This window comes from Rattus norvegicus, chromosome 16, assembly GCF_036323735.1.
Source record: "Rattus norvegicus strain BN/NHsdMcwi chromosome 16, GRCr8, whole genome shotgun sequence".
NCBI classification, from domain to species: Eukaryota; Metazoa; Chordata; class Mammalia; order Rodentia; family Muridae; genus Rattus; species Rattus norvegicus.
This window is the reverse complement of record NC_086034.1, coordinates 23,147,130-23,173,468: the sequence shown is the minus strand read 5'-3', so window position 1 is coordinate 23,173,468 and position 26,339 is coordinate 23,147,130. Positions and strand designations below refer to the sequence as shown.

General features: G+C 43.9%; 1 protein-coding gene across 1 annotated transcript; it reads left to right on the top strand.

Moving 5' to 3' along the window:
- The first annotated feature begins 857 nt into the window (after window positions 1-857).
- Window positions 858-25,182, top strand: LOC134482348 (uncharacterized). Its single transcript, XM_063275840.1, has 2 exons — window positions 858-3,944; window positions 14,827-25,182. The coding sequence occupies exon 2, from the start codon at window positions 15,115-15,117 to the stop codon at window positions 24,481-24,483; it is 9,369 nt and encodes a 3,122-aa protein (XP_063131910.1). The 5' UTR covers window positions 858-3,944; window positions 14,827-15,114; the 3' UTR covers window positions 24,484-25,182.
- Window positions 25,183-26,339: the final 1,157 nt, after the last annotated feature.

Sequence of the window (26,339 nt, the reverse complement as noted above, 5' to 3'; positions counted from 1 at the left end):
TTTGTAGGTAGTGCTGGGGAATGAAAACTGATATTCTTAGCATTCAATGAAAGCAGCCTCCATATGGGCTACTCTGACAGCACCTTTTCCCTGTAGTCCTATTAATTAGCAAAAGATATAGTGATACTTGATTTATATGCTGCAAGACATAATTTCCAGTAAAAACAACATTGACACAGTAGATGGAAGGTTGAAAAACCACATCATTCTCCAGTACACAGCACTGAATGATCCCTTGATTGAGTCTGAATAAGATTAGATTCCAACAGGGGGAGAAGCACCACAGAATTTATCCTTTCAGCAACCTACACCACAGCATCTCTCATACCTACTGTGCCTTTGGAGAGAGCCAGCCAGAGAATAGTGTAGAGGAACCTAAATGACCCTCTTCACATAACCCTGAGAGAAACAGAATTATCATAATGTGGGTGTCTTTTTTTAAAATGTATTTCAGCACTGGAGTTTTGTTTCTGTTGTCGAGGACTGAAAGAGGCCCCACACATGCTGAGCATACGGTCCACCATAGAGACATTTTCTCAGCCCATTTGTTGATAGGACAAAAACTTGCTCTGGTCATGGGCAATGCCAAGGGGTGTGCAGTGGAGTTTTACATACTGTAAAGGAAATGAACTAGGGTTGTTCATTCTCTGAAGCATGTTTCGAGGGCAGGCTTTATCCAGAGAGTGAAACATGAGACACACTATGGTTTATATGTGGAAATATATTTTTAAAATGTTTTATGTAAGATTGCTGCTCTATCTGCAAGTTTCTTTCATGCTTCTCTCTCTGGAGTAATAATTCATGTTGCATAACTACTAAGGAAGTCTTTCCAGTTGCTCTTGCCATGGCCAGCAATGGAAGTTGATGTTGAACTTCTTTTTGCTGGAAATGAGCTAGGGGTCAATGCTAGATCTGAGGGCCCTTAACATCTTCTTCAGAAGATCTCGACTACAGTAACACACTGATCTCTCAAGAGCTTTGTCACACTTGCAGCTGGAAACACTTTGTAAAGGTCTTTGGGTCTCCTATATTTGACTATGCTGCAACGACAGTCACCAGAGACTGTGCTTCCCGGTGGTAGCAATGAATGTTCCCCTACAGTGAAGGAAGTTCAAGTCGACCTTTGTAGCAGCCCCTTTCACTGCTGTACGAGATGAGCATGCTCACCTAGAGCGCTGCAAACATCCCTAGTCCAGAGGCAGAAAGCAGCAGTGGCAACATGACGCTGTCCTTTTAACCCTTCACTATGGGACAACAGTTCAGGCTAAGATGATAATTTCTGTGTCTGATAGTGATCAGGATCATAGGTAATTTGCACAACAATTTTTATAAGTAGTAACTTTTGATGAAATTTTCTCTTTGTCTTTAAAATATACTAGGAAATGGGAAGAAAGGTTTTTGCATATATTTATTATTTACCAATAATTATTCACTTTAAAGGCTTTTCATAAATGGTGCCAAAGGATATAGGGTCACAAATATTAGCCTTTGTACTTATTGTCATGTTTCCTATAGTTGTTTTGTGACAAATTTTGCTTCCCTCTTTAGAAGCTGGTAAGAGACTTACAGGAACATCACCATGGTAAGAATGTGTGCATTTTACAATTAATAGGTAAAAAGTATAATGTTCAGAACCTGACATTCTCTTTGCCTCTGTGTACTCCGATTTCAGCTTCTTTATTTCTTCTATAATCACAAGCTGAACAATTATCTCCCACACAGCATGAGTTATGGACAAACATCCTTAGGAAGGGAGATGATTCAGTGGATAAAGTGCTTGCCATGAGTCTGTGAGAATGGAAGTTTGGATTCTCAGAATCCACATGAGGTCTTGAGGATCTCATGTGCATCTGAATCCTGGGGCACTTATGGTGAGGCAGGAGGTGGTGAGAGAGAATCCCCTGAAGTTTACTGGCTAGTTTGCCTGGGTTTCTTATTCATGAAGAAGGGATTGAGCCACAAAACCAAGGTTGGAAGAATGTTGCATGCTGTTATTCTAAAGGCTCCCTGACAAGCCCTCCTTTCTTGTTCCTAGGTGTGTGAATGTGGATAATGTCAGCTCTACCTCCTCTGTGAAGGTAAAATTCTTCTTTGTGAATTTAATTTTCTTATGAATTTTGTTACAATTCAGCAATAGTGTAACTATCCCAGTTTTATATGGAAAGATTGCTCAAGGGAGTCCACATTGTAGATGTGGAGATTTCTACAAACTGCAAGTGAGCAGTAAGTCCTTGTGGGTAGTGGTGGCCAATAAGAGAATGGACTCAAAAGACATAGTGAGTGGAAGACTGAGCGCAGTCCTCGTACAATAGAAGATGTCTGATGTTTGACAAGTATTGTTTGCAGAAATGAGTACATGTTCGACTGATTTTAAAATGTGACTGTTACTAGACCATAATATTTCTTTTTTAAAAAATTTTTATTAGATATATTTCTTTACTTACTTTTCCAATGTTTTTCCCCTTCCTGGTTTCCGGTCCATGAGCCCCCATCCCTTCCCCCTCACCCTCTCCCATATCGGTTTTCCTGGGCTGGAGAGATGGCTCAGTGGTTAAGAGCACTGACTGAAAGAACCAAAAAAAAAAAAAAAAAACCAAAAAAAAAGGAGCACTGATTGCTCTTCCAGAGGTCTTGATGAATCCAATTCACAGCAACCACATGTTGACTGACGACCATCTATAATGAGATATGATGATCTCTCCTGGTGTGTCTGATGATAGCTACTGTATACTTATATATAATAAGTACTTCTTAGTAAGTCCAGACATTTCTATAATCCATGAATCTCCTAAGTGACTTTACCCTCAGGAAAATGCATGCAATTTTTATCTACCTTTGGACACTGCTATTTTAGGATCCTGTATGAGAGCATCTCCTTGGTTTCTCTATTTCATGTGTATTTACACTAAGGAGAAATTGTGGCTATGTAGCAGTTTGTAATATGTTCATCAAGTTTGTCTTATGAGAATAGAGCATTTTCTATTTGATTCTATGAGGGTATGTTGAAAGCTCTTCATCTAGAAAAACAACAAGTGTTTTTCCCAATTATCCAGCATTTTTAGATGCAGGGAGTCAATTACTGTATATTTCCATTTAAGTTCTTCTTTATGGATTTTAAAATAATATAAACTTATATTCTTTGTGCCACATTCAAACAGTTAAAATATTGTAGTGCTTTACTTAGATATTTCCATATCCAGTCTGAGGCTGCTTTATCACTGTGAGCTGCTCAAGGTTAAGAAACCTGTTTCTATATAACCTATAGCCCTATAGTGAGGGGCTGTGTGAATGAAGAGTGGCAATTTAATGATTTTTGAATGTGACTCAGTGGACAATTGTGTTTCTATAAAGCAGTTTCACCGGTTCTATGGTATGGACAGTGCTAGCAATTAAATTGCCATTTATTTGTAAATGAAAACTGTGCATTTTGTGATTCCCCACAATGGAAGAGGAAGACTGTTAGAAGGGGCCTCATTAATATTAATAATCATCTTAAACTAGAAGCAGAATAATTGACTGATAATGAATTAAGCTTAGTCTCAACAAGAACAAGGTCAAGTTTGTCAGTTAATGATTTTCTCTTAATCTAGGCTAGCATAAATATTTTAACTTCTTGATGGTATCCTATTAAGTTGTAAATAGGCATATAAGAAGATATTTTATATTTAATAATTTTGATTTTCATGTGTCAATATCCTGTAATTCCTAAAGAACATTGTTGATGTGAAAGCATGCATCCTAAAAGAATAGAGTTAATTTCAAGACCAAATAAAAAGTAAACTCTCTTCTCTGCATTGCAGGGAGAATCGGGAAGAAAATTCCATATAATACCTAAGAAGATCCAAAATATTTTTAGAAAATCTGGAGTTTATGTGTCTTCTCGGGTAGACCCAATTCTTGAAGTATGGGAAGAAAATACATCTGCAACAGTAATCCCCACTGATGTGAGAAGTAACCTATTTCCTTTTGTGAAGGGGAGTGATGGGTGTTTGTGCCTATGCCTTCCTAGTGCAAGTAGTGAACGAGTAGAGAAAGATGAGCCTTGAGCATTCCCTTCACACTCTCCATATCCTCACTCCTTGCCAGTCACTGCATTAGGCATTGCTTCTCAACCTTCCTAACGCTGTGACCTTTAATACAGTTCCTCATGCTGTGGTGATTCCCAACCATACAACTGTTATGTTGCTACTGCATCAGTGTCAGATTGATAATATCATCAACTGTAATGTCGTATTGGTATTTTCAGAAGGTCTTTGCCAACCTGTGTGAGACTGTTCTATGCCTTCCTCCAATAGGGTATGACAGACAGGTTGAGAATCACTGTCATAAAATGTAATAATAGTAAATTAGACTATGGAAACAGAAGAAAAAACAGAAAATGAGCATGTTTTTAACTCACTGAGGAGAAGTCATAAAAATACAGAAACCAAATAGTACATGCTCCTGGAAATAGGTACAGTCAACATGAAAGCGACCACCATAGTTGTGCTTCATTTACTTTGGATTGACTGACTTTATGTGTGTGAATGTTTTGCGTGTATTCTGTCTGTATACCATGTGTGTGTGCTTCCCACAGAAATCAGAAGAGGTCATTTCATCCTTTGTTCTTGTTGTTCCAGAATTTTGTCAACCAATATTATGTGTTTTACAAAGCAAAGCCAGGTGTCCTGGAGGAGCAATGAATGTTTTAAACTCCTCAGCCCCTTTTCCACCACACAGATTTAATATGTTTGATAGGCAAAAAGATTAAAATTATCATCAGGGGAAATAAGAAGTCAGTCTTCTGATATTTCTTAACTTCCTGGACAGGACCTCAGCATTCTGGTTTTACCCATTGAAGTCCAAAGTACTTATAGGCGGGGTGCCCACAACAGGAGGCTGGGTATGTTGGTGTACACAGTTAATTCATGAACTCATAAATCAGGCAGGATGGTCTCTGTCAGTTCAAGGACATTCTGTACTTAATTTATTTGGGGAGTAGGAGAATGTAAGTTGAATTGTAGGTATCAAAAGATAACTTGTAGGAATCAATCTTTCCCTTCCTCTGTTTCCAGTCTCAGGTATCAAATTCAAGTTGTCAGTCAGGCTGCCAAGTAGGTTTATCACATTGGTAGTATGATTTACACTTTGGTTAGCATTAACAGACAAACAGTAGATAAACTCTGCATGTGTGTGTGTGGGGGGTTATTTAACATTAACACAAATGCTAAGCAGTGCATGGGAGGATCAGACAAAGAGATGGGAGTTCATGTGATTGAACACTTGGCCACTGATGGGAGATTGTTTAACTTTCGGGGTCTGGCCTTGCTAGCAGAAGGTTTTCAGTGGTAGATTTTAATGGCTATGACTACTTGTGGTACCAGTACTGTGTTATCTGCTTCCCGGTCTACCAGCATGTGAGAACCAACAATGTACTGCCAAAAGTCAGGCCTCCCTGTTCCTTCCTTGAAATAAGTGACTGGTTTTCCCCATCAGATATTTTGTCACAGAAAGTACAGAAACAAATTCAAAAGTAACAGCCATCTTTCCTGTTTAAATCCCCTTTCAGAAGTTACAAAGCAAGCAGAAGGGTGTGTCTGCTAATCTTACACACACTACTTACTCCTTACTCCACTGCATACTGTCAACACGTAGCTAACTACCTTCCTCTAGACCTCTAATTTCATCATTAGGAAAGAGGAAGTTCAGATATAATTATTACACATAATGGAATCATTAGAAACTGTAATTTACAGAAACCAAACTCAAATGCTCTTCGTTTATGCCTAGATAAATTTGGTTTCCAATTAACTACTACAGGTGATGAACCTGAGTAATTTTTATTCTAGGAAGAACTTAGCAAAGACATAGAACTCAGGTACTTTAATAAACAGAAATTCACTCGGCAATCACCTTCTATTGCAGTGAAAAGTCATTAGAATTTTCTAAACTAAAATTTCTAATGCAAACACATTTTATCCTAACTAGAATTTTATGATGCTATGGAATGTACAAATAATGGTGATGAATATAGTAACTAAATTTTATATGCCCATGATTAGAATACAATCCACAATATCATTACAGCAGTGGGATCTTACAGAGACAACTAAGACAAAGGTAGTTTCCATTCTTCCAAGGAATAAATGTCACTGAAGTAAAACTAAACATCATTTCTGATGTTAAATTTGAATAAAACCAAACGAACACAAGACTTCCCACAAGACTACATGGGAAATGCAGTGTAATGAGTATAAAATAAAAAAATGAAAGACCTTAGCTAGTTAATACCAGTTCTCTACCCCATGCTAGCGGAATACCAGGTATAAGTCATTATAAACAAGTACAGCCAGCAGGATTTACAATGACACAGGCACATTTCAAAGGTGATGCCTAGTTTGGCTGAAAGAAAAAGATCACATGAATGAGAAATTCACACTTACTACATTTCATTTTTATTCTAAACGGCTATACACCAATCTTTCTCCTTTTATTTTAAAAGCAGTAGATATATATACATATATACATATATACATATACTTGCATATATATGCATGTATACACATCTTCTCACGTACACATATGTAGTTACAAATACATACATGCGTATAAGTGCACACACATGTGTATATGCATATTTGCCAGCCAGATGGTTCAATGGGGTAGTGATAAGTAGTCTGGTAACACATTGCATATGAAAACATGACTATGTGTGTAACATACCCCATGGTTTGCTATATTCAAGTCTGTCTTTCTCAGGAAATCCAAGGAACTTAAATTCTCTCATGATCCATTTTAATAGTGTGAACACTAAGAGGAAATGCATGCTTCTTCAACATTATTCTTTGATCAACAGTCCTCCTTCACCTGTTCTGTTGAATCTTCTCTGTGATATATTGCTTGTTGATGCAGAGAATGTTTGACGTGTCAGTTTTGCAAGTAAGAAACGTAAATCATCCTCAAACCTGGCACTGAAAGTCAAAAGTAGACTGCCATGTTATGGGTTTCCCTGAGGTGTAAGGAAGAACAAACATGTGAAGATCTTATTTCTTATGCAGTATGAGTCAATGAGGCTTCCCATTTACAATGCAGCATCAAACCCATTCACAAGCCCAACTTCCTGAATTTATCTATTTAAATCAACGAGTGTTCCGGGCATCCTATCTAAGCTAGCTTTATGGAATTTGATAACACATTTTGTGACCAAATCCCCTGGGTAACACCACTTCACAGCTTTGAATGAATCCTTCAGACTCTGTTAAATACACTCTTATTGTAACTAGCTGATGCTTATGTTAGTCACTTTCTATAGTTGTAAAAAATATCATGGGAAAGAAAATGTTTAGAAGAAAGAGATGGTGTGAAGTGGGTCTCTTGGTTAAATTGGATACAGAAATCACCATCATGATTCAGGCAGACAAGCATGACGATGAAGCAGCAGCTGAGAGATCACATCTTGACCTACACAGGAAAGAGAGAACTTAGTGGAAATGACACCAGTCTATTGAAATCTTTTTTTTTATTAACTTGAGTATTTCTTATTTACATTTCGAGTGTTATTCCCTTTCCTGGTTTCTAGGCCAACATCACCCTAATCCCTCCCCCTCCCCTTCTTTATGGGTGTTCCCCTCCCCATCCTCCCCCCATTGCTGCCCTCCCCCCAACAATCACGTTCACTGGGGGTTCAGTCTTAGCAGGACCAAGGGCTTCCCCTTCCACTGGTGATCTTACTAGAATATTTATTGCTACCTATGAGGTCAGAGTCCAGAGTCCAGGGTCAGTCCATGTATAGTCTTTAGGTAGTGGCTTAGTCCCTGGAAGCTCTGGTTGCTTGGCATTGTTGTTCATATGGGGTCTCGAGCTCCTTCGAGCTCTTCGAGTTCTTTCTCTGATTCCTTCAACGGGGGTCCCGTTCTCAGTTCAGTGGTTTGCTGCTGGCATTCGGCTATGTATTTGCTGTATTCTGGCTGTGTCTCTCAGGAGAGATCTACATCCGTATCCTGACGGCATGCACTTCATCGCTTTATCCATATTGTCTAATTGGGTGGCTGTATATGTATGGGCCACATGTGGGGCAGGCTCTGAATGGGTGTTCCTTCTGTGTCTGTTTTAATCTTTGCCTCTCTATTCCCTGCCAAGGGTATTCTTGTTCCCCATTTAAAGAAGGAGTGAAGCATTCACATTTTGATCATCCGTCTTGAGTTTCATTTGTTCTATGCATCTAGGGTAATTCAAGCATTTGGGCTAATAGCCATTTATCAATGAGTGCATACCATGTGTGTTTTTCTGTGATTGGGTTGCCTCACTCAGGATGATATTTTCCAGTTCCAACCATTTGCCTATTAATTTCATAAAGTCATTGTTTTTGATAGCTGAGTAATATTCCATTATGTAGATGTACCACATTTTCTGTATCCATTCCTCTGTTGAAGGGCATCTGGGTTCTTTCCAGCTTCTGGCTATTATAAATAAGGCTGCTATGAACATAGTGGAGCACGTGTCTTTTTTATATGTCGGGGCAACTTTGGGTATGTGCCCAAGAGAGGTATAGCTGGATCCTCAGGCAGTTCAATGTCCAATTTTCTGAGGAACCTCCAGACTGATTTCCAGAATGGTTGCACCAGTCTGCTTTCCCACCAACAATGGAGGAGTGTTCCCCTTTCTCCACATCCTCGCCAGCATTTGCTGTCACCTGAGTTTTTGATCTTACCCATTCTCACTGGTGTGAGGTGAAATCTCAGGGTTGTTTTGATTTGCATTTCCATTATGACTAAAGATGTTGAACATTACTTTAGATGTTTCTCAGCCATTTCGCCTTCCTCAGCTGTGAATTCTTTGTTTAGCTCTGAACCCCATTTTTTAATAGGGTTATTTGTCTCGCTGCGGGCTAACTTCTTGAGTTCTTTGTATATTTTGGATATAAGGCCTCTATCTGTTGTAGGATTGGTAAAGATCTTTTCCCAATCTGTTGGTGGCCGTTTTGTCCTACCCACAGTGTCCTTTGCCTTACAGAAGCTTTGCAGTTTTATGAGATCCCATTTGTCGATTCTTGATCTTAGAGCATAAGCCATTGGTGTTTTGTTCAGGAAATTTTTTCCAGTGCCCATTTGTTCCAGATGCTTCCCTAGTTTTTCTTCTATTAGTTTGAGTGTATCTGGTTTGATGTGGAGGTCCTTGATCCACTTGGACTTAAGCTTTGTACAGGGTGATAAGCATGGATCGATCTGCATTCTTCTACATGTTGACCTCCAGTTGAACCAGCACCATTTGCTGAAAATGCTATCTTTTTTCCATTGGATGGTTTTGGCTCCTTTGTCAAAAATCAAGTGCCCATAGGTGTGTGGGTTCATTTCTGGGTCTTCAATTCTGTTTCATTGGTCTATCTGTCTGTCTCTGTTCCAATACCATGCAGTTTTTATCATTATTGCTCTGTAATAGTGCTTGAGTTCAGGGATAGTGATTCCTCCTGAAGTCCTTTTATTGTTGAGGATAGTTTTAGCTATCTTGGGCTTTTTGTTGATGAATTTGCAAATTGTTCTTTCTAACTCTTTGAAGAAATGGATTGGTATTTTGATGGGGATTGCATTGAATCTGTAGATTGCTTTCGGTAAGATGGCCATTTTTACTATATTAATCCTGCCAATCCATGAGCATGGAAGATCTTTCCATCTTCTGAGGTCTTCTTCAATTTCTTTCTTCAGAGTCTTGAAGTTCTTATTGTACAGATCTTTTACTTGCTTGGATAAAGTCACACCGAGGTACTTTATATTATTTGGATCTATTATGAAGGGTGTTATTTCCCTAATTTCTTTCTCAGCTTTTTCTCTTTTGTGTAGAGGAAGGCTACTGATTTATTTGAGTTAATTTTATACCCAACCACTTTGCTGAAGTTGTTTATCAGCTTTTGTAGTTCTCTGGTGGAACTTTTGGGATCACTTAAATGTACTATCATATCATCTGCAAATAGTGATATTTTGACTTCTTCTTTTCCCATCTGTATCCCCTTGACCTCCATTTGTTGTCTGATTGCTCTGGCTAGAACTTCAAGAACTATATTGAATAAGTAGGGAGAGAGTGGGCAGCCTTGTCTAGTCCCTGATTTTAGTGGGATTGCTTCAAGTTTCTCTCCATATTGTTTAATGTTAGCAACTGGTTTGCTCTATATGGCTTTTACTATGTTTAGGTGTGGGCCTTGAATTCCTATTCTTTCCAGGACTTTTATCATGAAGTGGTGTTGAATTTTGTCAAATGCTTTCTCAGCATCTAATGAAATGATCATGTGGTTCTGTTCTTTCAGTTTGTTTATATAATGGATCACATTGATGGTTTTCCGTATATTAAACTATCCCTGCATGCCTGGGATGAAGCCTACTTGATCATGGTGGATGATTGTTTTGATGTGTTCTTGGATTTGGTTTGCCAGATATTTATTGAGTATTCTTGTGTCGATATTCATAAGGGAAATTGTTCTGAGGTTCTCTTTCTTTGTTGGGTCTTTGTGTGGTTTAGGTATAAGAGTAATTGTGGCTTCATAGAAGGAATTCGGTAGTGCTCCGTTTGTTTCATTTTTGTGGAATAGTTTGGAAAATATTGGTATGAGGTCTTCTATGAAGGTCTGATAGAATTCTGCACTGAATCCGTCTGGACCTGGGCCCTTTTTGGTTGGGAGACCTTTAATGACTGCTTCCATTTCCTTAGGAGTTATGGGGTTGTTTATCTGGTTTATATGTTCCTGATTTAACTTTGGTACCTGGTATCTGTCTAGGAAATTGTCCATTTCCTGCAGATTTTCAAGTTTTGTTGAATACAGGCTTTTATACTAAGATCTGATGATTTTTTGAATTTCGTCTGAATCTGTAGTTATGTCTCCCTTTTCATTTCTGATTTTGTTAATTTGGACACACTCTCTGTGTCCTCTAGTTAGTCTGGCTAAGGGTTTATCTATCTTAATGATTGTCTCAAAGAACCATCTCTTGGTTCTGTTGATTCTTTCTATGGTCCATTTGTTTCTACTTGGCTGATTTCAGCTCTGAGTTTGATTATTTCCTGCATTCTACTCCTCCTGGGTGTGTTTGCTTCTTTTTGTTCTAGAGCGTTTAGGGGTGTTGTCAAGCTGCTGACATATGCTCTTTCCTCTTTCTTTCTGCAGGCACTCAGCGTTATGAGTTTCCTCATAGCACAGCTTTCATTGTGTCCCATAAGTTTGGGTATGTTGTACCTTCGTTTTCATTAAATTCTAAGCAATCTTTAATTTCTTTCTTTATTTCTTCCTTGACCTGGTTATCATTGAATAGAGCATTGTTTTATTTCCACGTATATGTGGACGTTCTTCCATTATTGTTATTGAAGACCAACTTTAGGCCATGGTGGTCTGATAAGATGCATGGGATTATTTCTATCTTTCTGTACCTGTTGAGGCCCGTTTTTTGACCAATTATATGGTCAATTTTGGAGAAAGTACCATGAGGAGCTGAGAAGAAGGTATATCCTTTTGCTTTAGGATAGAATGTTCTATAAATATCCGTTAAGTCCATTTGGCTCATGAATTCTCTTAATCTGTCTAGGTCTCTGTTTAATTTCTATTTCCATGATCTGTCCATTGATGAGAGTGGGGTGTTGAAATCTCCTACCATCATTGTGTGAGGTGCAATGTGTGTTTTGAGCTTTAGTAAGGTTTCTTTTATGTATGTAGGTGCCCTTGTATTTGGGGCATAGATATTTAGGATTGAGAGTTCATCTTGGTGGATTTTTCCTTTGATGAATATAAAGTGTCCTTCCTTATCTTTTTTGATGACTTTTGGTTGAAAATTGATTTTATTTGACATTAGAATGGCTACTCCAGCTTGCTTCTTCTGACCATTTGCTTGGAAAGTTGTTTTCCAGCATTTCACTCTGAGGTAGTGTCTGTCTTTGTCTCTGAGGTGTGTTTCCTGTAGGCAGCAGAATGCAGGGTCCTCGTTGCGTATCCAGTTTGTTAATCTATGTCTTTTCATTGGGGAGTTGAGGCCATTGATGTTGAGAGATATTAAGGAATAGTGATTATTGCTTCCTGTTATATTCATATTTGGATATGAGGTTATGTTTGTGCGCTTTTCTTCTCTTTGTTTTGTTGCCAAGACGATTAGTTTCTTGCTTCGTCTAGGGTATCTCTTGCCTCCTTATGTTGGGCTTTACCATTTATTATCCTTTGTAGTGCTGGATTTGTAGAAAGATACTGTGTAAATTTGTTTTGTCCTGGAATATCTTGGTTTCTTCATCTATGTTAATTGAGAGTTTTGCAGGATGCAGTAACCTGGGCTGGCATTTGTGTTCTCTTAGGGTCTGTATGACATCTGTCCAGGATCTTCTGGATTTTATAGTTTCTGGCGAAAAGTCTGTATGATTCTGATAGGTCTGCCTTTATGTTACTTGATCTTTTTCCCTTACTGCTTTTAATATTCTTTCTTTATTTTGTGCGTTTGGTGTTTTGACTATTATGTGACGGGAGCTGTTTCTTTTCTGGTCCAATCTATTTGGAGTTCTGTAGGCTTCTTGTATGCTTATGGGTATCTCTTTCTTTAGGTTAGGGAAGATTTCTTCTATGATTTTGTTGAAGATATTTACTGGTCCTTTGAGCTGGGAGTCTTCACTCTCTTCTATACCTATTATCCTTAGGTTTGATCTTCTCATTGAGTCCTGGATTTCCTGTATGTTTTGGACCAGTAGCTTTTTCCGCTTTACATTATCTTTGACTGTTGAGTTGATGATTTCTATGGAATCTTCTGCTCCTGAGATTCTCTCTTCCATATCTTGTATTCTGTTGGTGAAGCTCGTATCTACAGCTCCTTGTCTCTTCTTTAGGTTTTGTATTTCCAGGGTTGTTTCCATGTGTTCTTTCTTGATTGCTTCTATTTCCATTTTCAATTCCTTCAACTGTTTGATTGTGTTTTCCTGGAATTCTTTCAGGGATTTTTGTGACTCCTCTCTATGGGCTTCTACTTGTTTATTTATGTTTTCCTGGAATTCTTTCAGGGATTTTTGCGATTCCTCTCTGTCAGCTTCTACTTGTTCTCTAAGGGAGTTATTCACGTCTTTCTGGAAGTTCTCCAGCATCATGATCAAATATGATTTTGAAACTAGATCTTGCTTTTCTTGTGTGTTTGGATATTTTGTGTTTGCTTTGGTGGGAGAATTGGGCTCCGATGATGCCATGTAGTCTTGGTTTCTGTTGCTTGGGTTCCTGTGCTTGCCTCTCGCCATCAGATTATCTCTAGTGTTACTTTGTTCTGCTATTTCTGACAGTGGCTAGACTGTCCTATATGCCTGTTTTTCAGGAGTGCTGTAGACCTGTTTTCCTGTTTTCTTTCAGCCAGTTATGGGAACAGAGTGTTCTGCTTTGGGGCGTGTAGTTTTTCCTATCTACAGGTCTTCAGCTGTTCCTGTGGGCCTGTGCCCTGAATTCACCAGGCAGGTCACTTGGAGCAGAAAAGTTGGTCTTACCTGTGATCCGGAGGCTCAAGGTTGCTCATGGGGTGTTGCTTATGAGCTCTCCGCGGCGGCAGCCACCAGGAAGTTCTGACCGCCCTTTCCGGGAGCTTCTGTGCACCAGGGTTCCAGATGGCGTTTGGTGTTTTCCTCTGGAGTCAGTAATGTGTGCAGAGTGCAGTCTCTTCTGGTTTCCCAGGCATGTCTGCCTCTCTGAAGGTTTAGCTCTCCCTCCCACAGGATTTGGGTGTAGAGAACTGTTTATATGGTCAGTCCCTTCAGGTTCTGGCGGTGTCTCAGATGCCAAAAGAAAGCACTGTTGTTCTACTCTGTTTCCAGCTCTGTCTCTCTATTGAAATCTTAAACCTCATCCTGGCAACAGTTTTACTACAAAACAGCCCCACCACCTACTCCTTTTGAAAATAATTCAGCGCTCTGCACAGCAAGCATAATGTGAGCCTATGGGGCTGTTGACATTCAAGCCACCACAGAGGTGCTGGATGAGGTCTTAATATACATCCTGTAAGTGTAGCAATAGTCATGATGTTACAGAATAGTTGACGATACTGTGCCCTCCTCCCAGATTGCGTTGTTTACTTATAAACAAATTTCTACTAATTGCTGTGGTTCAGCCTTTGCACAGACCTTTAATCTCTCAAACTGGAATGTAGACATTTCCTTAGTACCCACCCTTAATGCTAAGTAATCAATGTAACCTTAGTTTATAGAATGAAGCACCTCGTTTAAAAGTGATGCTTAATTGCATGAAAGAGAAGGTGATTATCCAGAGAAAGATTTGGTATAAAGAATATTCCCATCTCTCTCACGAAGGAATAAGAAAAGTGGCTACTTGAGGGGTAGTGCAGCAGAAAGTACAAAAAGACGGGGGGAGAGAGAGAGAGAGAGAGAGGGAGGAGGGAGGGAGGGGCGGAGGGAGGGAGGTGGCCTTTTTACTTGGAGAGTTTTAGAGAGAAACAGTGCAGAATGAAACATAGAATATGAAGGAAAGAGAATATTACAAAATCACTATTTAGAGGAAGAGTAGAGCAAAACATCAGAGGCCAAGAGTCACATTTTGTCCTTTCTATTTATATATTTCCATCTTACAAGGAAAAATGACTTCAGGTAGCAAAGAGCAGAAGAAATCTAAGTATAAACCTAAAGAGATCCACAGTAAAGACTTTGAAAAACTCTGGGCCAATTACTCAAGCAGACAGGAAGCAGACTTCACTGAATGTCACTGAATGTCGTGCTAACTTTCGACAGAATACACAAATAGTTTGGGGACTATGAATCCAGGTTCTGACATTATCAGAAGGGTGATAGAATGAATAAAATCAGTAAATTTTCAATCAAAAGTATCACTGCTAATTTTCGTTTTAGGATGAAAAATATAAAACAGATAATTTCTATGCGGTGTCTTCTGAGCATAGAAATTCTATTCCTAAGGCTACTGCTGATCGTGAAGCTTCCACCTCTACTGCTGACAGCCTGGATGCTGCCGAGCCTGACCCAACAAATTCTACAAATGCTACTGACTGTCTGGCTGCTCTTGAGCGTGAGCTGACTAATTCCAACAACACTGCTGACTGTCTGGCTGACCTTGAGCCTGATCCGACGATTTCTACCAATGCCGCTGACTTTCAGGCTGCTGTTGCACCAGAGCCAACTATGTCCACCCACCCTGCTGACTGTCTGCCTGATGTGGAACCAGAGCCAACTATGTCCACCCACCCTGCTGACACTCTGGCTGCTCTTGAGCCTGAGCTGACTACTTTCAACAACACTGCTGACTGTCTGGCTGACCTTGAGCCTGAGCCAAACATGTCCACCCACCCTGCTGACAGTCTGCCTGATGTGGAACCAGAGCCAACTATGTCCAATCACCCTGCAGACACTCTGGCTGCTCTTGAGCCTGAACTGACTAATTCCAACAACACTGCTGACTGTCTGGCTGACCTTGAGCCTGATCCGACGATTTCTACCAATGCCGCTGACTTTCAGGCTGCTGTTGCACCAGAGCCAACTATGTCCACCCACCCTGCTGACTGTCTGCCTGATGTGGAACCAGAGCCAACTATGTCCACCCACCCTGCTGACACTCTGGCTGCTCTTGAGCCTGAGCTGACTACTTTCAACAACACTGCTGACTGTCTGGCTGACCTTGAGCCTGAGCCAAACATGTCCACCCACCCTGCTGACAGTCTGCCTGATGTGGAACCAGAGCCAACTATGTCCACCCACCCTGCTGACACTCTGGCTGCTCTTGAGCCTGAGCTGACCAATTTCAACAACACTGCTGACTGTCTGGCTGACCTTGAGCCTGATCCGACTATTTCTACCAATGCCGCTGACTTTCAGGCTGCTGTTGCACCAGAGCCAACTATGTCCACCCACCCTGCTGACTGTCTGCCTGATGTGGAACCAGAGCCAACTATGTCCACCCACCCTGCTGACACTCTGGCTGCTCTTGAGCCTGAGCTGACTAATTCCAACAACACTGCTGACTGTCTGGCTGACCTTGAGCCTGATCCGACGATTTCTACCAATGCCGCTGACTTTCAGGCTGCTGTTGCACCAGAGCCAACTATGTCCACCCACCCTGCTGACTGTCTGCCTGATGTGGAACCAGAGCCAACTATGTCCACCCACCCTGCTGACACTCTGGCTGCTCTTGAGCCTGAGCTGACTACTTTCAACAACACTGCTGACTGTCTGGCTGACCTTGAGCCTGAGCCAAACATGTCCACCCACCCTGCTGACAGTCTGCCTGATGTGGAACCAGAGCCAACTATGTCCAATCACCCTGCAGACACTCTGGCTGCTCTTGAGCCTGAACTGACTAATTCCAACAACACTGCTGACTGTCTGGCTGACCTTGAGCCTGATCCGACGATTTCTACCAATGCCGCTGACTTTCAGGCTGCTGTTGCACCAGAGCCAACTATGTCCACCCACCCTGCTGACTGTCTGCCTGATGTGGAACCAGAGCCAACTATGTCCACCCACCCTGCTGACACTCTGGCTGCTCTTGAGCCTGAGCTGACTACTTTCAACAACACTGCTGACTGTCTGGCTGACCTTGAGCCTGAGCCAAACATGTCCACCCACCCTGCTGACAGTCTGCCTGATGTGGAACCAGAGCCAACTATGTCCACCCACCCTGCTGACACTCTGGCTGCTCTTGAGCCTGAGCTGACCAATTTCAACAACACTGCTGACTGTCTGGCTGACCTTGAGCCTGATCCGACTATTTCTACCAATGCCGCTGACTTTCAGGCTGCTGTTGCACCAGAGCCAACTATGTCCACCCACCCTGCTGACTGTCTGCCTGATGTGGAACCAGAGCCAACTATGTCCACCCACCCTGCTGACACTCTGGCTGCTCTTGAGCCTGAGCTGACTAATTCCAACAACACTGCTGACTGTCTGGCTGACCTTGAGCCTGATCCGACTATTTCTACCAATGCCGCTGACTGTCGGGCTGCTGTTGCACCAGAGCCCGCTATGTCCACCAACCCTGCTGACAGTATGGCAGCTGTTGAGCCTGAGCCGACTATGTCCACCCACCCTGCTGACATTCTGACTGCTGACGAGCCTGAACATAATACTTCTACCAAAGCTGCTGACTGTCGGGCTGACCTTGAGCCTGAGCCAAACATGTCCACCCACCCTGCTGACAGTCTGCCTGATGTGGAACCAGAGCCAACTATGTCCACCCACCATGCTGACACTCTGGCTGCTCTTGAGCCTGAGCTGACCAATTTCAACAACACTGCTGACTGTCTGGCTGACGTTGAGCCTGATCCGACTATTTCTACCAATGCCGCTGACTTTCAGGCTGCTGTTGCACCAGAGCCAACTATGTCCACCTACCCTGCTGACTGTCTGCCAGATGTGGAACCAGAGCCAACTATGTCCACCCACCCTGCTGACACTCTGGCTGCTCTTGAGCCTGAGCTGACTAATTCCAACAACACTGCTGACTGTCTGGCTGACCTTGAGCCTGATCCGACGATTTCTACCAATGCCGCTGACTTTCAGGCTGCTGTTGCACCAGAGCCTGCTATGTCCACCTACCCTGCTGACTGTCTGCCAGATGTGGAACCAGAGCCAACTATGTCCACCCACCCTGCTGACACTCTGGCTGCTCTTGAGCCTGAGCTGACTAATTCCAACAACACTGCTGACTGTCTGGCTGACTTTGAGCCTGATCCGACGATTTCTACCAATGCCGCTGACTTTCAGGCTGCTGTTGCACCAGAGCCTGCTATGTCCACCAACCCTGCTGACAGTATGGCAGCTGTTGAGCCTGAGCCGACTATGTCCACCCACCCTGCTGACATTCTGACTGCTGATGAGCCTGAACATAATAATTCTACCAAAGCTGCTGACTGTCTGGCTGACCTTGAGCCTGAGCCAAACATGTCCACCCACCCTGCTGACAGTCTGCCTGATGTGGAACCAGAGCCAACTATGTCCACTCACCCTGCTGACACTCTGGCTGCTCTTGAGCCTGAGCTGACCAATTTCAACAACACTGCTGACTGTCTGGCTGACCTTGAGCCTGATCCGACTATTTCTACCAATGCCGCTGACTTTCAGGCTGCTGTTGCACCAGAGCCAACTATGTCCACCCACCCTGCTGACTGTCTGCCTGATGTGGAACCAGAGCCAACTATGTCCACCCACCCTGCTGACACTCTGGCTGCTCTTGAGCCTGAGCTGACTAATTCCAACAACACTGCTGACTGTCTGGCTGACCTTGAGCCTGATCCGACGATTTCTACCAATGCCGCTGACTTTCAGGCTGCTGTTGCACCAGAGCCTGCTATGTCCACCTACCCTGCTGACTGTCTGCCAGATGTGGAACCAGAGCCAACTATGTCCACCCACCCTGCTGACACTCTGGCTGCTCTTGAGCCTGAGCTGACTAATTCCAACAACACTGCTGACTGTCTGGCTGACCTTGAGCCTGATCCGACGATTTCTACCAATGCCGCTGACTGTCGGGCTGCTGTTGCACCAGAGCCCGCTATGTCCACCAACCCTGCTGACAGTATGGCAGCTGTTGAGCCTGAGCCGACTATGTCCACCCACCCTGCTGACATTCTGACTGCTGACGAGCCTGAACATAATACTTCTACCAAAGCTGCTGACTGTCGGGCTGACCTTGAGCCTGAGCCAAACATGTCCACCCACCCTGCTGACAGTCTGCCTGACGTGGAACCAGAGCCAACTATGTCCACCCACCCTGCTGACACTCTGGCTGCTCTTGAGCCTGAGCTGACCAATTTCAACAACACTGCTGACTGTCTGGCTGACCTTGAGCCTGATCCGACTATTTCTACCAATGCCGCTGACTTTCAGGCTGCTGTTGCACCAGAGCCAACTATGTCCACCTACCCTGCTGACTGTCTGCCAGATGTGGAACCAGAGCCAACTATGTCCACCCACCCTGCTGACACTCTGGCTGCTCTTGAGCCTGAGCTGACTAATTTCAACAACACTGCTGACTGTCTGGCTGACCTTGAGCCTGATCCGACTATTTCTACCAATGCCGCTGACTGTCGGGCTGCTGTTGCACCAGAGCCCGCTATGTCCACCAACCCTGCTGACAGTATGGCAGCTGTTGAGCCTGAGCCGACTATGTCCACCCACCCTGCTGACATTCTGACTGCTGACGAGCCTGCACATAATACTTCTACCAAAGGTGCTGACTGTCTGGCTGACCTTGAGCCTGAGCCAAACATGTCCACCCACCCTGCTGACAGTCTGCCTGATGTGGAACCAGAGCCAACTATGTCCAATCACCCTGCTGACACACTGGCTGCTCTTGAGCCTGAGTCGACTAAATCCTCCAATGCTGCTGACTGTCTGGCCTATGTTGAGCCAGAGCCAGCTATGTCCACCCACCATGCCGACAGTCTGGCTGCTCTTGAGCATGAGCTGTCTCATGCCAACAAAGATGCTGACTGTCTGGCTTCTCTCAAGGCTGAGCTGATTAATTCCACCAATGCTACTGATTGTCTGGCTTCTGTTGGGACTGAGACAACCATGTCCACCCAGCCTACTGACAATTTGGCAGCTGTTGAGCCTGAACATAATTCCACCAATACTGCTGAAGGTAAGGACTCTGTTGAACAAGAGCCATCTAAGCCCACCTACCGTGCCGACAGCCTGGCTGCTCTTGAGCATGAGCTGACTAATTCCAACAACACTGCTGACTGTCTGGCTTCTCAGAAGGCTGAGTCAATTGATTCTACCAATGCTACTGATTGTTTGGCTTCTGTTGGGACTGAGACAACTATGTCCACCCACCCGGCTGACAATATGGCTACTGATGAGCATGAGGCTACACATTCCACCAATGCTGCTTACTTTCTGGCGGCTCTTGAGCCCCAGTCGACTAATTCCTCCAATGCTGCTGATATTCTGGCTTCTGTTGGGTCTGAGACAACCATGTCTACCCACCTTGCTGATATTCCTATTGCTCATGAGCCTGACTATAATGATTCTACCAATGCTGCTGACAGTCTGGACTCCGTTGAGCCAGAGCCAGCTATGTCCACCCACCGTGCCGACAGTCTGGCTGCTCTTGAGCATGAGCTGTCTCATGCCAACAAAGCTGCTGACTGTCTGGCTTCTCTCAAGGCTGAGCCAACCATGTCCACCCAGCCTGCTGACAGTTCGGCAGCTGTTGAGCCTGAGCCTACAATTTCCACCAGAGCTGCTGATTTTCTGGCTACTGTTCTGCCAGAGCTAACTAGGTCAAACCACCCTGCTGACTGTCTGGACTCTGTTCAGCCTGAGTCATCTATGTCCACACACCCTGCTGATAATATGGCTACTGATGAGCTTGAGCCTACAAATTCGACCAACGCTGCTTACTGTCTGGCTGCTCTTGAGCCTGAGTCGACTAAATCCTCCAATGCTGCTGACTGTCTGGCCTATGTTGAGCCAGAGCCAGGTATGTCCACCCACCGTGCCGACAGTCTGGCTGCTCTTGAGCATGAGCTGTCTCATGCCAACAAAGATGCTGACTGCCTGCCTTCTCTCAAGACTGAGCTGATTAATTCCATCAATGCTACTGATTGTCTGGCTTCTTTTGGGACTGAGACAACCATGTCCACCCAGCCTACTGACAGTGTGGCAGCTGTTGAGCCTGAACATAATAGTTCCACCAATGCTGCTGATGGTCTGGGCTCTGTTGAACAAGAGCCAGCTAATCCCACCCACCGTTCCAACAGTCTGGCTGCTCTTGAGCATGAGCTGACTAATTCCAACAACACTGCTGACTGTCTGGCTTCTCAGAAGGCTGAGTCAATTGATTCTACCAATGCTACTGATTGTTTGGCTTCTGTTGGGACTGAGACAACTATGTCCACCCACCCTGCTGACAATATGGCTATGGATGAGCTTGAGCCTACACATTCCACCAATGCTGCTTACTTTCTGGCCGCTCTTGAGCCCCAGTCGACTAATTCCTCCAATACTGCTGATATTCTGGCTTCTGTTGGGTCTGAGACAACCATGTCTACCCACCTTGCTGATATTCCTATTGCTCATGAGCCTGACTATAATGATTCTACCAATGCTGCTGACAGTCTGGACTCCGTTGAGCCAGAGCCAGCTATGTCCACCCACCATGCCGACAGTCTGGCTGCTCTTGAGCATGAGCTGTCTCATGCCAACAAAGCTGCTGACTGTCTGGCTTCTCTCAAGGCTGAGCCAACCATGTCCACCCAGCCTGCTGACAGTTCGGCAGCTGTTGAGCCTGAGCCTACAATTTCCACCAGAGCTGCTGATTTTCTGGCTACTGTTCTGCCAGAGCTAACTAGGTCAAACCACCCTGCTGACTGTCTGGACTCTGTTCAGCCTGAGTCATCTATGTCCACACACCCTGCTGATAATATGGCTACTGATGAGCTTGAGCCTACAAATTCGACCAACGCTGCTTACTGTCTGGCTGCTCTTGAGCCTAAGTCGACTAAATCCTCCAATTCTGCTGACTGTCTGGCCTATGTTGAGCCAGAGCCAGGTATGTCCACCCACCGTGCCGACAGTCTGGCTGCTCTTGAGCATGAGCTGTCTCATGTCAACAAAGATGCTGACTGTCTGGCTTCTCTCAAGGCTGAGCTGATTAATTCCATCAATGCTACTGATTGTCTGGCTTCTGTTGGGACTGAGACAACCATGTCCACCCAGCCTACTGACAGTGTGGCAGCTGTTGAGCCTGAACATAATAGTTCCACCAATGCTGCTGATGGTCTGGGCTCTGTTGAACAAGAGCCAGCTAATCCCACCCACCGTTCCAACAGTCTGGCTGCTCTTGAGCATGAGCTGACTAATTCCAACAACACTGCTGACTGTCTGGCTTCTCAGAAGGCTGAGTCAATTGATTCTACCAATGCTACTGATTGTTTGGCTTCTGTTGGGACTGAGACAACTATGTCCACCCACCCTGCTGACAATATGGCTATGGATGAGCTTGAGCCTACACATTCCACCAATGCTGCTTACTTTCTGGCCGCTCTTGAGCCCCAGTCGACTAATTCCTCCAATACTGCTGATATTCTGGCTTCTGTTGGGTCTGAGACAACCATGTCTACCCACCTTGCTGATATTCCTATTGCTCATGAGCCTGACTATAATGATTCTACCAATGCTGCTGACAGTCTGGACTCCGTTGAGCCAGAGCCAGCTATGTCCACCCACCATGCCGACAGTCTGGCTGCTCTTGAGCATGAGCTGTCTCATGCCAACAAAGCTGCTGACTGTCTGGCTTCTCTCAAGGCTGAGCCAACCATGTCCACCCAGCCTGCTGACAGTTCGGCAGCTGTTGAGCCTGAGCCTACAATTTCCACCAGAGCTGCTGATTTTCTGGCTACTGTTCTGCCAGAGCTAACTAGGTCAAACCACCCTGCTGACTGTCTGGACTCTGTTCAGCCTGAGTCATCTATGTCCACACACCCTGCTGATAATATGGCTACTGATGAGCTTGAGCCTACAAATTCGACCAACGCTGCTTACTGTCTGGCTGCTCTTGAGCCTAAGTCGACTAAATCCTCCAATTCTGCTGACTGTCTGGCCTATGTTGAGCCAGAGCCAGGTATGTCCACCCACCGTGCCGACAGTCTGGCTGCTCTTGAGCATGAGCTGTCTCATGTCAACAAAGATGCTGACTGTCTGGCTTCTCTCAAGGCTGAGCTGATTAATTCCATCAATGCTACTGATTGTCTGGCTTCTGTTGGGACTGAGACAACCATGTCCACCCAGCCTATTGACAGTTTGGCAGCTGTTGAGCCTGAACATAATTCCACCAATGCTGCTGACGGTCTGGACTCTGTTGAACAAGAGCCAGCTAAGCCCACCCACCGTGCCGACAGTCTGGCTGCTCTTGAGCATGAGCTGACTAATTCCAACAACACTGCTGACTGTCTGGCTTCTCAGAAGGCTGAGTCAATTGATTCTACCAATGCTTCTGATTGTTTGGCTTCTGTTGGGACTGAGACAACTATGTCCACCCACCCTGCTGACAATATGGCTACTGATGAGCTTGAGCCTACACATTCCACCAATGCTGCTTACTGTCTGGGGGCTCTTGAGCCTGAGTCGACTAAATCCTCCAGTGCTGCTGACTGCCTGGCCTATGTTGAGCCAGAGCCAGCTATGTCCACCCACCGTGCCGACAGTCTGGCTGCTCTTGAGCATGAGCTGTCTCATGCCAACAAAGATGCTGGCTGTCTGGCTTCTCTCAAGGCTGAGCTGATTAATTCCACCAATGCTACTGATTGTCTGGCTTCTGTTGGGACTGAGACAACCATGTCCACCCAGCCTGCTGACAGTTTGGCAGCTGTTGAGCCTGAACATAATAATTCTACCAATGCTGCTGACGGTCTGGACTCTATTGAACAAGAGCCAGCTATGCCCACCCCCCGTTCCGACAGTCTGGCTGCTCTTGAGCATGAGCTGTCTCATGCCAATAAAGCTGCTGACTGTCTGGCTTCTCTCAAGGCTGAGCCAACCATGTCCACCCAGCCTGCTGACACTTTGGCATCTGTTGAGCCTGAGCCTACTTTTTCCACCAAAGCTGCTGATTGTCTGGCTACTGTTCAGCCTGAGCTAACTAGGTCAAACCACCCTGCTGACTGTCTGGATTCCGTTCAGCCTGAGTCATCTATGTCCCCACACCCTGCTGACAGTTTGGTAGCTATTGAGCCTGAACTGACTAATTCCACCAAAGCTGCTGACTGTCTGGACTCTGCTGAGCCAGAGCCAACTATGGCCACCCACCATGCTGACATTCTGACTGCTGTTGAGCCTGAACATACTAATTGCTCCAGTACTGCTGACTGTCTGCCTGCTGTTCAGCCTGAGTCCAGTATGTCCACCCACCCTGCTGACAGTATGGCTGCTATTGATGCTGAGCCTACAGATCCTGCCATTGTTGCTGACTGTCTGGCTGCTCTTGAACCTCGGCTGTCTGTTACATGTGCTGCTGACAGTAGTGTGTTAGTTGAGAGTCATGACTCAGGACCAGCTAGTCACATTGGATTGGATTATGTAGTTGATTTACCTCTTTACAAGGAGAGTACAAGGTACAAACCCCATGCTGACCCAGAGCCCACTCCTGGTTCCTGCACTTGTTATTCCCTTGACTCCATTCAAATGACTAACCTGACTCTTTTGATATCCCTTAGTGAAGAAGAAATATTTGATTCTGCTACTTCAGATGAGGAATCTTCTTTTACTCCTGACGTAGAAGAAGGTCTGCCTGCTACTCAGGGTGCTGAGGATATTTTTCATGCTTCCGCACGAGCTGAACCAATAAACCACAGCTTGATCCTTCTCAGGGAGAGTGGATATCTTCGGGCAACAGAGATACCACGCATACCTTTTTTGCTCTTCATATGGCTTATATCCTCACTCTTATCCATCATAACATGGATGAAAATCCAAATTCAACAAGCATGGCATGAAGAAAATGGCCAAGGAGCTCCCACTAAGAAGAGAGTCGGACCAGGTAAGTTAAACTAAAATAGTAGCTTAAAATAGATTAAGATTGTTTTACTAGAAACCTAGGTCTCTTTTGTTAATAAATTTCATACTTCTATAGGGCTATTTACGCATAACCTAGAACCTGAAAACTTTATTTTTCTCAATTTATAGAAAATAATTTTCATAATGTAACAAATCCAGTTTAGAGAAATACAACTGACCAGGTAATATTTTTTCCTACTTGGATGTTTCCTATTCTAGAATGAGGAGATTATTGTCACTTCCAGTGAAAACATGTGTTTCCTGAATGACTAAGCCGGGAAAACTTCCTGTTAAATGTTATTGTCTATTTATCGCTGTCATTCTGAACTCTGACTTCTGAAGTTAGCATAGCCTTTGACCGCAACATTCCAAAAGAAGCAACTTCTGAGATTAAAAATAACAAGAGAAGCATCCACCTTCTCACTGTTTCTCTCTACATTGATATGTCTACATTGATATCTACATGATAATGACACTGATGTTGTTGATGCTGGGCATGACAATATCACCAGAGATGTGCCTGATGATACTGTTAATAATTCTTCTTTTTCTTCTAGTGGCTGCGGCTCCTGATCCCTAGACCCTTGATGCTCCTCCAGGATCGATTGGAATATCAAAACACAGTCTGTGTGGGAGAATTGATCATATATATAAATTTTAAAATAAAATGTTCAGTCTGATTGTAGACTGAAGTAAAAATTGATTGTTTCATTGGAGTCTCAGTTGTGCCATGTGATGCTTCCTGGAAACTTTTTTCAATTATTTTCAATTTTAATATTTTCAATTTTAATATTTACTTATTTACTTTACATCCTGCTCACTGCCCCCTCCCTGTCAGCCTCTCCCATAATTGTTCCCTTGTGCCCCACTCTCCTTCTCCTCTCAGTGGGTAGGGGCCATTTGGTTATCTTCCCACCCTGGAACATGAAGTCTCTGTGAGACTAATCTAGGACACAATCTAGCTAGAAGAACCTATTCTGCATACAGGCAACATCCTTTAGGATAACCCATGCTGTAATTGTTTGGGACTCACACAAAGATCAAGCTGCACATCTCCTACCTATGTGTGTGGAGGCTTAGGACCAGCCTCTGTATGTTCTTTGGTTGGTGGTTCAGTCTCTAAGAGCCCTAAGAGTCCAGGTCAGGTGATTTGGTTAGTCTTCCTGTGGCGTTCTTATCGTCTGAGGGACTGCAATCCTTCCACTTATTTTTCCATGACAGTCTTCAAGATCCATCCAATTTTAGCTGGGAGTGTTCATCTAAGTCAGCTTCTGGGTGAACCCTCTCATGGGACAGCCTATGCTAGACTCTGTCTGCAAGCATAACAGGATATCAATAGTGTCAGGGACTGTTGCTTGACAATGTGATGGGTTTCAAGTTGGGTAGGCTGGTGGTTGGCTTTTCCCTCAGTCTCTCCTCCAGCCCTGTTCCTTCATTGACTGTAGACAGGAAAAAAATTGGATTTAAAGTTTTGTGGTTGGGTTGATGTTCGAATTGCTCCAGTGGGCTTGCTGCATAGCTAGAAGAGCCAGTCACCCCAGGCTCTGTATCCCCAAGGCTATGATTCACAACCTCCACTGATTCTTGTGTGCCTCCCCTATCCCATTCTCTGTCTCTCTCTCTGAGGTTGTACCCTCACTCAACACCCTTACAAGTTACAGATCTCCATTCATTATCATGGTTCCCTCCTCCTTCCCACACTGAACCCTGCCTGACCCTATCCCTTTCTATCTCCTTTCTTAATCAGCTCCTTTCATCCATCCATATGCCTTCCATGACCATTCTATATTCTCAAATATCCTTTCTTGTGCCCTTCTTTTTCTACCTTCTTGGGTCTGTAGAGTCTATCATGG

What these genes read in the sequence shown, in the direction of transcription:
- LOC134482348 (XM_063275840.1), top strand. Translation starts at nt 15,115, where the DNA reads ATGTCCACCCACCCTGCTGACTGTCTGCCTGATGTGGAACCAGAGCCA.